Source organism: Mytilus trossulus, chromosome 9, assembly GCF_036588685.1.
Source record: "Mytilus trossulus isolate FHL-02 chromosome 9, PNRI_Mtr1.1.1.hap1, whole genome shotgun sequence".
In the NCBI taxonomy this organism is placed as follows: Eukaryota; Metazoa; Mollusca; class Bivalvia; order Mytilida; family Mytilidae; genus Mytilus; species Mytilus trossulus.
The window spans coordinates 45,864,904-45,881,081 of record NC_086381.1 but is presented as its reverse complement, the minus strand read 5'-3'; the positions used below and the strand labels follow the sequence as shown (position 1 = coordinate 45,881,081).

General features: G+C 32.3%; 1 protein-coding gene across 1 annotated transcript; it reads right to left on the bottom strand.

Annotated features, from left to right (window-relative positions):
• Positions 1 to 879: 879 nt before the first annotated feature.
• Positions 880 to 14,778, bottom strand: LOC134682995 (uncharacterized). Its single transcript, XM_063541977.1, has 2 exons — positions 14,608 to 14,778; positions 880 to 2,095 (listed from the first exon to the last, which is right to left on the bottom strand). Exon 2 carries the CDS (start codon positions 2,084 to 2,086, stop codon positions 1,346 to 1,348), a length of 741 nt encoding a protein of 246 aa, XP_063398047.1. The 5' UTR covers positions 2,087 to 2,095; positions 14,608 to 14,778; the 3' UTR covers positions 880 to 1,345.
• Positions 14,779 to 16,178: the final 1,400 nt, after the last annotated feature.

The window sequence follows — 16,178 nt, the reverse complement described above, 5'->3', positions numbered from 1 at the left end:
TTCTTTATTTCTCGTTTTTTATATAGATTTATAAATAGTTAGTTTTCCCGTTTGAATGGTTCATATATGTTAGTTCTTTTTGTGATCCTTTATGGCTTTCTGTTCGTTGTGAGCAAAGGCTCCGTGTTGAAAACCAAGTACTTTGACCTATAGTTGTTTACTTTTATAAATTGTGACTTGGATGGAGTTGTGTCATTGGCACTTAATTATACCCGGCACATCTTCTTACATCGATATAACTTGCTATAGCTCATTATCGTATACAAACCTCTATATTTATACATTGTGTTGCATTCTTAATTGTGCATACCTCACATCTCCTTTTAAACGTTTTAAAATTCCACAGTCAACTGACCTAAAACCTTCTCCGCTAAGCGGTTGTAAGCATCTTTTATGTGGAGAGAGTCTGGCTAAGTCTCACAATGAAAAGTTAAACTTTTTTTAAAGCACATAAATACGTACGCCTCCTCTTAATTTTTTTTTGTGGGGTTTGACGTCAGTTTAGTTTTGTAAGTAATGAAGATTCATGTTTGCGTTATATTTTATTTCATGACAATGGCGCTGGCTGTCCGTCTCTGACTCATATTTTTTTTTATTGTCCCTAATATATCAAATGAAAAAGGTTAAGATAAGTTTCGTACCAAAGTAAACTGTTTCACCGTGCATATCAACGAATTGTGCTATGGTATCATTTACAGCAGCTTGATACGCATCAGCCTTTTATGATGTGAGGGAGGTTGAAAACTAATAGTACACAATGGTTGTTTCTCATACGCGGTATACCCAGTATTATGAGATATAAATACAGGACATGTACATCTACCTACATAATATTTTATATTTTTATCTATTTTAAAAAATAAACTTACGATAATCATTTATATATATTTTTAATATAAAATCGCACATTATACACACCAGGCACAAAACGAAAGCGCTTTGGATAAACCTCAAGTTAAATTCAGTATCTGTAAATGACCATTGTCTTGTGTGCTAAAAAGTGTACTTGAAAGAACACCACTTTATATGAATGCATGTCATGTATCTGATTCACAGTAGCCGAACGATACTTATCATTTTCGAGTTTTTGAACTCAAATCTCTGATTTCTATTTACTGATTTCTTATCAAATTAAAGCGGATGCAAACTCTTTGTCGTATTATCCTTATGTGTAAGCGCGTGAGACACGCACGCGTTATACTGTTTACAGGGGCGGATCCAGCCATTCTAAAAGGGTGTTCCCAACCCAGAGTAAAGGAGGGTTCCAACTATATGTATTCAAATGTATTGATCGTCCAGAAAAAGGGGGTTTCCGACCCCCCGAATCCCCCTTTTGGATCACATCTCAACTAATTACAATTTGCTGTTCTATTCCATACTTGAAGTCACATTCTCCTTTAATTTCAAGATAAACAGTTCTCCCCTCACTTTCAATGTCTTTTATTTTATCAGATAATATAGCTTTCATATCTCCGGTGTACACTTTTAAGAATTTATTTTTGTTTTTCCGACTATGAATGTTAACAATAACAGTTCCAGTAATAGCAGCTTTAGTTTCAAATGTATATTCACATTGTTTCTCAATGATTTCTAGTTCGGCTGTTAGTTTTGATTCCGGGGCAACAGTTAGGTTGCCTTCAGTTGCCCAGGTTAGAGTCTTTTGGTCTGTGGTTTCTTTATTGTATGTCACCGTGTATCCAGCAGAATATCCTACAGACGCCGTGGCCACGCTTTTTGGCGCTGAAAGTGTTAGGGCCATGTTTGTACTTATAGTGTAGCACTTCGTCAGTGATGCCTTGCATGAAGCAACCGTTTGTCTTTCAGCTTTCAGAGAATGCGACTGCGCAGTTTTACTTTTATTTTCAAAAACCGATTTGAAAATTACATTTGAAACTAACTTTTCCGACCCGGATTTCTCTTTGTACTTTGGCTCTTTCACATCAAAAGTAACTTCTGACCAATCAAAAACGAGGTTTACATTTTTCCGTTTCTTTGGTTGCCACTTTTTGCGGCACTTGGTGTAGAAATTCCATGCTCGGTCTTCTACGATTTCTTTCAAGTCAATAATCTCTCTTTCTGCTGCCATTTGTTGACTCTGGAAAAAAATAAGGTAAAAAATAAAAACTTTGAAAAAAATATAGAAATTACAGATTATCATGTTTTTTTACTTGTTATATTTTTAGCTATTGGGACCCAATTTTGTGGAATTTAGTTAAAAATCGTATCGGATTTTCTCGCCTTACAACCAACATGGTCGAGACGACATGGCTACAAATATAGCAAAGGGGTTGTATTGTTGAGAATGTTAAAATATATTTTTCTGGCACGCGCCATGCTTTTGTCCGCGCTTTATACAAAATGTTTTGTTTAATGCTGTTACAATCCAATAAAATTACGAAAAGAATCATTCAATTCGTGACGTATATATCAGTGAAAAGTAGTTTAATCGGAGATATGATAATCCAAAAGCACTAAACAAAACTGTATATCATTCACTGGTGGTAAGCGGATGGTCTTAACTAAAAGTTACGACCATCCGGAGATGGGAGACAACTCTAGGGATAAGTTTTTCTTTTCCGATTTTCGTGCACTAAAAGGTTCATTTGAACGAAACCGCTTGTCTCGTACATAGATACTATTCGGCAGTCCGGTGATATTAAAACCATGATTGATGCATTAAAACATTTCAATTTTCTTAAATTAGTCATTCAAAAATTCAAGCATGATGGTCGTAACTAGATAAACAAAACTATTGAGGATGGTCGTAACGTAAATTTGTGATGGTCGTAACTCTGTTTTAAATAAGACCGAACAAGGCAAATCAAGAGTTTTAAACGTGTCTTTTATTATATGCATACTAGTATTTTATTTATCGATGTATTTCTGAAGATTTGTTTTCATTTTTTACATACAATGTAAAATAAAGCAAATTCAATGCGTGTAAATAGTTATCAAAAGTACCAGGATTATAATTTTATACGCCAGACGCGCGTTTCGTCTACATAAGACTCATCAGTGACGCTCAGATCAAAATAGTTAAAAAGCCAAAACAAATACAAAGTTGAGGAGCATTGAGGACCCAAAATTCCAAAAAGTTGTGCCAAATACGGCTAAGGTACACTTATCAATTCAAAAATTTAAAAAGTTTTCAAATATTAGTTTTGGGGGAATTTTGATTAAAGTTCAATTTAAAATTGCAAATTTTTCAAATGTCTTGGACCGAACCAGTCAAGAGTTCTAAACGTGACTGTCTTTGTTATATGAATATATTTGTGAATATATAAAAGAAGATGTTGTTTTCACCAAATAATAAAAACTAATTGGAGAGAGGGATACCTGTAAAGAAGAAAATTGGAACGAATCGAACGAAACAATACAAAATGAAATGGACAGTCATATATTCTGAAAATATAATGTATAAAATTAATAAAGAGGCAAATAGTTGAATTAAAGTAAGCGGTTAAATTCATTAACAATGTAAATTTCTCAAAAGTGGAGAATTCATTTTAAAACAAGAAACACAGCTCTGGTTATGATAATTCTTAGTTAGAAATGAAAAGCACGAAATGTATCAAATAATTGTTTAAATAACAAAATAAGTGAGTTTAAGAAAAGGCAATTTTAGCAAATTGGACATCACATGAAATAACAGTATCCTGACTTTTTTTTCTTTGGAATTCGCATCTATTGAAAACATAAACTTTTTGAGGATGTATCTACTAGTTGATTTTTTTTTTAAATCTTCAATTTAAGAATAATACATTGAGTCGAAAGAGCATTAATAAGGAATCAAAATAAGCTTAAAATATTGATAGGTTATGAAGGTCGTTGTCGAGACTAGAGCATACCCACGAATTCGCAGGTCCGTACCTGAGTTAAAGAACATACGCTTTATTTTTTAGCCTGGATGCTTAGACGTCATATTGTTGTTTGGGGAAATCAAGCTGATAATCAGGTGCACAGTAATGTCCAATGACGAAAGCCATGAGTAGCTTGTAGCCATTCATACAATGTGAACATATAACTTACAGATGATTTTCAACCTGCATACCGGGATTTGTATGTAATAATTGCCACAGTACATTTAGTTTGACCTAAGTCCTTGTAACATTATCCTGGCTACAAACTAGTATTTTATTTTACACTTAACTTCAGTGCATGTAGCAGTGTAAAATATATATCAACAATATTCCTACATCTGAGGTTAACACAATGTTCATTGCGACACCATGGATTCAGTTTTCATTCCGTGCCAATACTTAGAACTGTAATATCAATGATATACAGCAATATATAATCGTTATGTAATCGATAAAAAATAACGACAACAATTAATAAAATCATGGGTTGAGTTCAAAATCGTAGCAGCTACGTAGCCGCTATCAATATCTATGTAACAACTAGTCTATAGCTACATGTTCAATAGTCAATATCTACGTAGCACTAGCAGCTACGATATTGAACTCAACCCTGGCTCAGAAGTGCATTTGTGGATTTATTTCCTCATGAACGACCAAAAGACGAATATTTGAAGGCCATTAGTTTATAAGACAATAACAATTTAAAGCCAAGGAGTAAACAAAGACTCAAAGACTTAAAAGAACTGCAATAGATGATTTAAAGATGATTGTTCAGAATTGTACGTTTAATAATTTCATCTGCCAACATGATTGCAGATAAAAAAAGTCGTAAATAAAAAAAACACTAAAAACAAATATAAGGGAATACACGTGCATTTCATAATTTCATGCCTTAACGTACAGTAAAAAATATATTAATTCTCAACCCTAACATACTTTTTGGCTTAATGCGAGTTGATTAGTTTTCACTGTTGCTCCTAAATGATGAGCGTCTGAAATCCATCAGAAATGTGTATGTTTAATAATTCTCTAGCTTAATTTCTGCATATCATTACCAGAGTAACAAATAATATTGTTTGTAGCAAATCGTATATTAAATCTGAGTCTATTACCTTTACAATTAAAATACATTAATAAAAGTTTGTCTAAATACTCGAGTAACGGTCATCTTTCAAAGTTACGACCATCTTGTGTCGGTTACGACCATCATCAAAAATACTATATTTGAAATTACGACCATCACACATTTAAAGTTACGACCATCATGCTTGAATTTTTGAATGACTATTTTACGAAAATTAGAATGTTTTAATGCATCAAATTTGGTTTTAATATCACCGGACTTCCGAATAGTATGTACGAGACAAGCGGTTTCGTTCAAATGAACCTTTTAGTGCACGAAAATCGGAAAAGAAAAACTTATCCCTAGAGTTGTCTCCCATCTTCTGATGGTCGTAACTTTTAGTTACTTTTAGTTACGACCATCCACTTACCACCAGTGATCATTTAGAATAAAATTATTCAAACCAGATTTGTTCCTTGAACACAATGATTGTGCTTCTTTCGAACTTCCAGGACTCAGATTGTACAGTATACTAGTACTTCAAAGTTAGAATCGATATGATTTGCTTGATTTGTTCATATAGATAATTAGTTGATAGATTATTAATTGTTAAATACAATTTGATCAGTATAATAGCTTTAAAAAAAACTATTAATAATGAGTTATTCAAATCAAAAAGGCATTCAACTATCCAGAAGAATCATGCATGATGATGACTGTTTGAAATTTATCAAATAAAAATTATAGTTACAACTGTTGTCAAACTCAATATGGATAAGTAGCAACAAAGTCGGCAGATCAAAAAACTAGAGTAGCATAAAATTGCATACGTTTTATATTAAAATAAATTGTCACAGCTGATGTAAAGGATTACCCCAATCGGAGACATATATATATGGTAAATGCAAAGAATTTTGAAAAATCGTACTTCAAACGTTGTCTTAAGCTTGTCACCCCAACCTTTTTAACGCACCTGATCCAACGGGCCAAGTGGGCTTTTCTCATCACTCGTCGTCCGTTAACTTTTACAAAAATTTACACCCCTGAAACTACTGGACCATTTAACCAAACTTGACCACAATCATCCTTGGGGTATTGTTTAAATAAAGGGCTGCGCTTTAGCGCATGATACGTCCGTTGCTCTTTTAACTTGTCCCAAAATTGGAAAATCCCCCCTTTTTTAAGCATAAAAATTCATAACACGGAAATGTAAAATCTGAAATTTATTAAAATTGAAAGGGAGCTTACATCAATAGATATAAACAATTCACCAAAGTTTCATGGACATTGGTGAAAGCCTTTTTCCGTTATTGTCCGAAGTGTTAAAAAATCCCCCTCTTTTGGGGGATAAAGCCCCATGAATCCAAAACTTAAAATCTGAAATTTATAAAAATTGAACGGGAGCTTACATCAATAGATATAAAAAATTCACCAAAGTTGCATGGACATTGGTGAAAGCCTTTTTGAGTTATTGTCCGAAGTGTTGAAAATCCCCCCTTTTTTATGAATAAAGCCCCATAAATCCAAAACTTAAAATCTGAAATTAAAAAAAAAATGAAAGGGAGCTTACGTCAATAGATATAAACAATTCACTTAAATTTCATGGAAATTGGTGAAAGTGTTTTTGAGTTATTGTCCGAAGTGTGGACGACGGACCCCCCCCCCCTTTTTTTTTTATGAATAAAGCCCCATAAATCCAAAACTTAAAATCTGAAATTAAAAAAAAAACGAAAGGGAACTTACGTCAATAGATATAAACAATTCACTTAAGTTTCATGGAAATTGGTGAAAGTGTTTTTGAGTTAGTGTCTGAAGTGTGGACGACGGACGGACGGACGGACGGACGGACAACGGTATACCATAATACGTCCCGCCTAAAAGACCGGCGTAAAAAAAACGTGTCCGATGACCCGGCCAACCAACCAAGATGACACTAGAGGCTAAAATTAGAACATAAGGGTAAAATGTAGTTTTTGGCTTATATCTCTGAAACCAAAATATTTAAAGCAAATTTTACAAAGTAAAACTGTTTATCAAAATTTTTCAGACAAATCAGACAACCCGTTGTTGGGTTGATTCCCCCTAAATTGGTAATTTTAAGTCAATTGACCCCTTAAGGAGTTATTGTCCTTTATAGTAAATTTTTCAGTAACATTTTTTTGTAATCTTTCAAAAATCTTCCCCTCTCAAACTACTGGGACAAATTTAACCAAACTTGGCCACAATTATAATTAGGGTATATACTTTAAAAAATGTGTCCGATTACACTGTTAACCAACATGGCCGATATGGCTAAAAATAGAACAAAGGTAAAATGCAGTTCAAGTTTGGCTTATATCTCAGAAACGAAAGTAAAAGTATAATGATTGCATTAATTTATGCATCGATTGTAAATAAAAATATCAGGTGAGAAACACATGAGCCTTGGAGCCTTTAGTTTCAAATCCTGGATCCGCACCTGATCGTGATCCGGTTTATCTTTTTTCGTGTGAGTAAAGGGTATAATAACCGACAGGCATTGCTTAATATCGTGCAATAGTGATTATATTTTGGCATGATGATCAGTTATAAGTTCAGTGAAAAACTGACGTCGATAAAGAAGAACAAAACTACTCATATGAAAATTCCAAGTAAACTAATGAACATGAAGTATTGTAAATGTATATTACAATAAGATAACATGCATGCCATTGAGATATTTTTTTTAAACCTTGGCATAAACTATGTTCAACAAGTATGTGCACTTTCTAAAGCATTGATTACTCTTCTGTCAGTACCTTATCTGTTGGTGAACATCGGAGATTTTGTTGCTTACATAACTCTACCAAACGGTAACATTATATTGTTGTGCACTAATACTATCTATAAAAATAAAAATTGTCTAAAAGAGAAAAACCCATGTGGGGTAACTTCCTGTGTTATTGGGTATACGAGGATGTGCCAAAAATATGGGTCATAATTTTGAGAGATTTTATATAAGAATGACCCTCCTTTTTAATGACATCCTATATTAAAATGCATGTACGTTTGATAACTGTATATTGATTTGGGGTATAATCTACATATCATATATAAATATGCTATTGAGAATCTTACATTATTAATCCAACAATCCATGCGTATATATATATAACGATAAAATATATGTGCACAAAACGATGTCAATTCATATATCAAAACTTAAGGGTAGCTGGTATATTTATCAATTATGAGTGATGATGAGTTGGTGCTTATATAAGCATGGGTCATATTTAAATATTGTATATACGTATAGGTCATTCTTTCTTAACTGTTTATATAACTATAGGTACTGAATTTCAGTGAATGTTATATTAAAATGGGTACGTTTTTGAGGCAAAAATGGCACATCCCTACCAAAAATATATCAAAGTCACCCCCCCCCCCCCCCCGTGGAAAAACCTCATCATAATATAGAAAAATCTCATCATAATAGAGAAAACCTCATCATGAAATAGAAAAACCTCATCATGATAAAGAAGGAAGTACCATAAGGCAATTACGGCGTTCCATAAAAACATTTGTAACATCTTTTAGATGATGTCCAGGACATACAAAGAAGAGAGTAGTTTCGAAACTCATCTGTAAATTTTAGATGTCAAATTATATTTTTTATCCTTTTAAGAAGTAAAATATTAGCATCGAGTTTTTTTGGAATGAGTGACCAGAGACATGCAAAATATGTTTAACCTGGGACATGTATATATGTCTCTGGAGTAACAAACAACCCTTATAAGTGTAAACCAGGTGCTCCGCAGGGCGCACCTTTATACGACCCCAGTGGTGGAACCCTGAACAGTTGGGGCAAATTTGGTCACAATATTTAAGCTTGATTCTGTCTGAATTTGGATTGTGATCAAATTTTTGACATAATATAGGTTTTTGTCACAAAATTAATGTGGTCAAAGATCTAACAAATCTATTACACACTACTGTGCAATTGAAGATTTCTTCTTGAAACTTTTCAAAATTTGAAATTTGGAAAATTTTGAAAAAAAAGGAAGCCCTTCAAAAAATGGTAAACAAAAAAAATCCCCCACCCCAACTTTTTGAAACCCCTTTGGAGCAATAACCCTTAAACTCAATACACTTAAACAAGTTATTGTCATGACTGTTTGGAAACTAGAAACATGCTTCTTTTTGGCCCTTTTTTGGCCCTTAATTCATACATATTTTGAGCGATTAACCCAAAATTTATTCCCAGCCTCCCCTTTGTTATATGGTACATTGTGGTACAATTTCAGAGAGATCCATTCAATTACACATAAGTTATTGTCTTGAAACTAGAAAAATGCTTGTTTTGACCCCTTTTTGTCCCTTAATTCCTAAACTTTGGCCCCATAACCCCTAAAATGAATCCGAAACCTTATACTTGTGGTTTTAAACATTGCGGTATGATTTCAGAGCAATTGAAATACTTCTACACAAGTTATTATCCTGAAACTAGAAAAATGCTTGTTTTGGGCCCCCTTTTGGGCCCCTAATTCCTAATCGGTTGGGACCATCATCCCCAAAATCAATCCCAACCTTCCTTTTGTGGTATTGAACCTTCTGAAAAATTCATGAAGATCTATTTACTTAAATTTAAGTTATTATCCGGAAACCAATGTGTCTTCGGACGACGACGCAGACGACGACATCATACCATTATACGATCCCCCAAAAAAATTGGGGTCGTATAAAAACAACATTATGTAAAATTAAGGTCATTGCAGGTAACGGAATGACCATTTGAATTAGGGATGGGAGAAGACAGTAAGTTTTTGAAAATGAATAACTTTGCCTGGTACGATCTGAAAATAAATAACTTTGCACAAGAAATAATCTATCGGGTATTGTATATCAAATCTGAAACATTTCATCTTGAACAAACAACCATGCATTCCCATGGTAACCAGTTGTAAATGAAAGTTTTAATGATACTGATGAAAACAATACTGTTATCTTTAACAGGTTCAGGCTATTAGGTTGAAATAATAAAAATTTGTCTGCAAAGAGAAGATGAGTTTTCAAGATATCTGCATTCTTTCATAAGCTATCTATGTCTGTTTAAATTCTACAAACGTTGCGTGTCATGTTTCACATTTTAATTTAGCGAGACCAGGATTTGTATAGTAAGACAAAACCTTGGCAAAACCAAAGTAAAGCAGAAAACATTATTTTTTGTTTGTGCACACAAACAAAGTGGTTATATACCACACGAACAAAGTGTTTATATATTAGGCTCTGATCCTGTCCATAACGTTATATGGTATGGTATTAGGTTTCTGTTTTGCTTTTTTCTAATCATATTGTACATAATATTGTTGTAAAATGATGCCCTTTATGGGTTCTTGATTAGATTAATAAATTTTTTATCTTGAAATTCTCTTATCTTATAACCCCTTCATAGTTTGTGCATGTAACAAGTCATGGTATGGACAACCTGTTGCATGTTTTCTTTTTACGTCCATCTGTTAGGTGGAGTTGGGAATTGTTGAACTGTCAAATATTTTTAATAGTTCGTGCATGTTTTAAGTTTTACTTACTTTTACGGTTTGTAAGATTGAAATTCTAGACAATCTACCCTATAATCAATTTTCAAAATATGTCATTGTTAATGAAGTGAATGTCCAATTGAAAAAAAAACATATTCAAATGAGCAATTTATAAACCTGCCGGGGAATGAAAATCTTAATTTATGAAGACACAAAGATATCTGGTATAATGCATACTATAGAAGACAAAAAAACTGGTGCAGAGTTGTCTCATTTCTAATCACACCATATCTTCTTATTTTTACAGTTATTGTATTAGCATTATGAAGATGCCATGTCAAAACAAAAATGATTCAAATTCAAAGTTTATATGCGTGTCTTTATTGAGGGTTTACAGAATAGACGATGTGTAAAAAAAAACAACAACATAAAACAAACAAACAAAACACAAAACAAAACACAAACAAACAAAACAAAACAAAAAGACAAGGTAAAACAACAAGAAAGAAATACGAGGGAAAAAAGGATTACAAACATCTTAAGTACGGTAAGTTTAATAGATATACTCATAGAATATTAAATCCAATTATTCCTGTTGATCTGTAAGATTTTGCATGATCAAGTTATAATAGGTCAATACATTGTACTAGAAAAAAGATGGCGAACTCCTTTGGTTTGATACGTCAAGTATTTTAAAAAGTTGCCGCAGATTATGAACATCATCGTGGTCAGGGAAAAATTTCAACAATGAGAGAAAAAACATATTAGATTACCGAGTATGGTGGCAGATTTGAGCAGATTTTCAGCTCGTGGGTTCCTTTCTATGTGTTTCTTTTCTTAAATATTAAAGTACTACGTGATTTCATCCGGAGAAGCACAGTCGTTTGAAGTCTATACTTAGTCAAATGTCATCCAATTCATCGGAGATGCACCGATTTGGCCCATCTTAGATCAATTTGATAGTGACAGTTCTCCTCAAACTGCTTTTAAACAGAACCTATAATTATTGTGCAATTATTAATTAACACTGAAAATTTTCATTTCCATTAACATTTCAAATCATCAATAATTATTGCTAAAGATGATAAAACAGAATCATGATTCAGGAAAAGTCTACGATCATGGTTATTGGGCTAGGTTCAATTTAGAGAGAAGCAAAACCGCCATCATGAATAAATTTAAACTTAATCGGTGAATATTTCTCTTTTCGCAGATCTTTCGGTTTTTTTTATGGTTTTCATTCGAAAAGAGTTTTCTTTTCTTTTTTGACAATGATATGGTTTCAGAGAAAAATTGGAAATGAAATGAAAATTATATAATACTGAATTTGAATGAAAATGTCCTTTTTTGACTTAAGAATATTAAAAGAAATATAGTTTTACACATTTCATAAAACAACTTCAATCCAGCAATTCTTTGTTTTTAAGCATTGAGTATATAATTATGCCTACCTTTTTTCTTTCAAGTGTGCTAGTTTGTTTAACTTCGATCCTACTCTTCTAGAATATCAATACATTTTCAGTACATGAAATTATAATTATGATATTCTCAGAGAAAAAAGTGTCTTTTGATTGGTTGGAAACACCACGTGACCACTGCCTTAATTTAGATCAATTACACTAATAAGGCAGTTTAATGATTAGTAATAATATTACTTTATGATTTGATATAAAACTGCTTTGTGAATGATTCTTGATATTGAACGCTATGATTAGAGACATGAAAACAGAATTAAATAAATACGGATCATTACAGCATGGGAGATAACCGAAGGATCATTCTTACAGCTTGAAATAGACATGGGAGATAACTGAACCAACAGCAGAAAACATTGTAAAACTGAAGGAACAAAGATCAGAAAAATTATTAAAACGATTTTCTTTTTTTATAATAAAGTATGTAATATGTAAGAGCAAAAAAAAATCAATTAAAAAAAATAAATTTTTTTTAGGGTTTGTTCTATTTTATGGTTTTACCCTTTAAAATATGTAGAAATTGAAGCAAAATGATTTTTTAAAAAGATTTTAAATATTGTATAGGACTTTCACCAGATGTTACAATCTTAGACCACAATCTTATACATGTTGTGAAAATATCATTACGATCATTATAAGTGACACAGATATTTTATCTATCAAACTTAATAATTATAAAAGCGGAAATTTCTGTATAAGGTTACATTAAACTATTTGTTAAAAGTTCACGTGTAGTCTTCCTTTTTTGTTCAACCTTGGAACTATTTCCCACAAACAATAGACACGCAAAATTCTTCCCGTTCAGGTTCATTACAAAAGAGGTCAAGTTGACTCACAGCAATTTACTATATAAATGGGTTGGAGTGGGTAAACTATTTCTATATTTTTCTCTCAAATAATTCTTTAAAAAAACCCGTTTAAATACGTTGTAGGATTTTGTTTTCGAAATGCTACTGCATTGTTTGGAGAATGAAGTTCAACACTAAATTTAAATAAAAATTAAAAAAAATACTAAATAGGTTGGGATTCATGGTATTCTCTGTGAATTTGTTCTGATTTGAATTTCTCTCCCCAAAATCTAAGACAAGAGGCTCTCAAGAGCCTGAATCGCCCACCTTATTTTTTTTTGTTAAATCTCTCATCAATGATTATTTTGGCTTTTCAATTTATTTAAATGATCTTTGAATCGTCCTATTTTCTTCAAAAGCAAACAAAAAAATCATTTTCTCCTATGTTCTATTTTAGCCATAGGAGCTATGTTTCTTGACATACAAGGAAATAAAGTATTCTGAAACTCATTTAGCCTAAGTTTGGTTGAAATTGATACAGCAGTTTCAAAGGAGAAGATTTTTTAAAGTAAGTCAACATGATGAACAAATTGTGAAAAAGTCTTTAAGGGGCAATAACTCCTTAAGGGGTCAATTGACAATTTTGGTCAAATTGACTTATTTGTAGATCTTACTTTGCTTAACATTTTTGCTATTAACAGTTTATTTGTATCTATAATAATATTCAAGATGATAACCAAAAACTGCAAAATTTCTTTAAAATCATCAATTCAGGGGCATTATACCTGAAAAAACAGTTGTACCCAATTCGGCTGAAAATTTCAGGACAGGTAGACCTTGACCTAATAAATACTTTAACTTCTTGTCTTATTTGCTCTAAATGTTGGAGTTTTTGAGAAATAAGCCAAAAACTGCATTTTACCCTTTGATCTATTTTTAGCCATGACGGCCATGTTTTTTGACGAAATAGAAAATAAAACACAAACTTTATTTTATAAACCCTACTGATCATTCAGTTGAAGTTTGGTTGAACTTGGTTGAGTAGTTTTAGAGAAGAAGATTTTTTAAAGTTAGCAAATATGATGAACAAATTGTGAAAAACTGTCATTAAAGGACAATAAACCCTTAAAAGGTCAATTGACAATTTTGGTCATTTAACTTATTTGTAGATCTTACTTTGCTGATCATTTTTGCTGTTTACAGTTTATCTTTATCTATAATAATATTCAAGATAATGACCAAAAACTGCAAAATTTCCTTAAAATTACCAATTAAGTGGCAGCAACCCAACAATGGGTTGTTTGGTTCATCTGAAAATTTCAGGGCTGATAGATATTGACATAATGAACATTTTATCTCATGTCAGATTTGCTCTAAATGCTTTTGTTTTTGAGATATAAGCCAAAAACTACATTTGACCCCTATGTTCTATTTTAAGTAACGGCGGCCATGTTTTTTGACGGATCTATAATCGAAGCACAAACTTTGTGCAGGATAACCTAAGGAACAATCATGCTAAGTTACATCCAAATCTATTCAGTAGTCAGTTTCAGAGGAGAAGATGTTTGAAAAATTGTTAACGACGACATACGACGACGACGACGACGGACGCCAAGTGATGAGAAAAGCTTACATTTCCTTTTAGGAAAGGTGAGCTAAAAAGGGAAAATTTAAAGAACGTAGAAAAATAAAGAGTTTTTTTCTTCATCAACTTTAATGATTTGTGAGATCTTATAGATTTCACCCAGACATTTTAATTGTGCTATTTTCAAATTAGTTCTCCCAACGACAAAGACAAAAAAAAAATTTCAGGTGTATTTTTTTTTTTTTTTTTTTTTTAAAGCAGCATACATATTCAAATCCGAACGTTTCGATTTCTGTAAATCGATAGATATAATTGTCTTAAAAATGAAAAAAAAATACTACCTTTTTTGATCGTCCAGATGCTTTCCTTCAAGAATATCCGATTTAATTGTAAGAGATACACATGGAGTTATAACGTAAAAGATGTTAATGAGAAGTTTACAACACTGAAACTGAAATTAATACAAATATTTCCTTGACTTTGTAGAATCGGCTAAAGTTTGAAACACTTCGGCTTTCCTGTTGTTAAAGATTTTATCTTCTATTTTGTAAATAAATTATATCATGTGTGTCCTTATTAGTATTCGTGTGACCTTCAATTTAACCCATTAGATAAGGATTGGTTACGTACATATGTATGAATCGTGTTTCAGTCATTGAAATTGAAACAAAGGTGGAGAATTTCGACTGATTCGATCCACAATAGCATGAAGTCAAACAGACCTAGCAAATCCAATGGCATGAAGTCTCTATTTATTTATAATCATGTTCATGTTTATGTTTATATCGTGTTATGTGACCGTCGGAAGTCTTCAAAGGTCATCTCGATAATTGATTAGATGATGTTTATACTAAAATACACACGAAATTTTATGTATAAATTTTTTATCGAATGCATGCATTGTTATTTGTTTATCTTTATCTTTATTGTAATTTGAATATATACGTTCTGGTGTGTTATAAATCTAATATGAGTCAAATCGATGAACATGAATTTGACAGCTAGTGTCCCATTAATAATGTGTGCATAAATGTGTTATAACTTGCATTGTTCATTGTACCTTACTTACTTCATGTACTTTAAAACAAAATAAGTACGTTTGTATTTACACATGTTAAGTTTGTCTGTATTTCGTATATATCAACAAAATCCGGTAAAACAATTCTAGTTAAATAACCGAAAAGAAACCATTAGCAGTTCTGAAATAAAATGGTAAAATTGCGTTAGTTTAAGGTCTATAATTCTCAACTTTGAACTTTTGGTTTAATAGCTTCCTTGTCTCTATCAAGCAAATTATGATAGGAATTTTTAACCGATTATATCACTGTTGAAGCTCCTGCAAACAGAGCACTTGATCTTGTTATAGATAAATGAAAAATTTAAGGTGGTGTCTCTGTTACTCAAAATGATTTTTTCCCCAAACTATTTGAAAGGTTGGTGCCCCCGATTGTTGAATATGGTGGCGGAATTTGAGGTTGCAAGAATTTTTCCTTCATTTATACCATACATACATGGGAATGTAGAGGACTTTTCTTGGTGTTGGTGAAACTACTTCAAACACAGCCGTTACAGAGATTATGTGGTGAATAAAATTGAGAATGGAAATGGGGAATGTGTCAAAGAGACAACAATCCGACCATATAAAAAACAACAGCAGAAGGTTACCAACAGGTCTTCAATGTATCGAGAAATTCCCGCACCCGGGATACTTATTTAAAACAAGAATGTGTCCATAGTACACGGATGCCCCACTCACACTATCATTTTCTATGTTTGGTGGACCGTGAAATTGGGGTAAAATAATTTGGCATTTAATATATTAAGAAAAATCATATCATAGAGAACATGCGTACTAATTTTCAAGTTGATTGGACTTCGAGTTCATCAAAAACTACCTTGACCAAAAAACTTT

Excerpts from the sequence above, each read along its gene's own strand:
- LOC134682995 (XM_063541977.1), bottom strand. The coding sequence starts at position 2,086 with ATGGCAGCAGAAAGAGAGATTATTGACTTGAAAGAAATCGTAGAAGAC.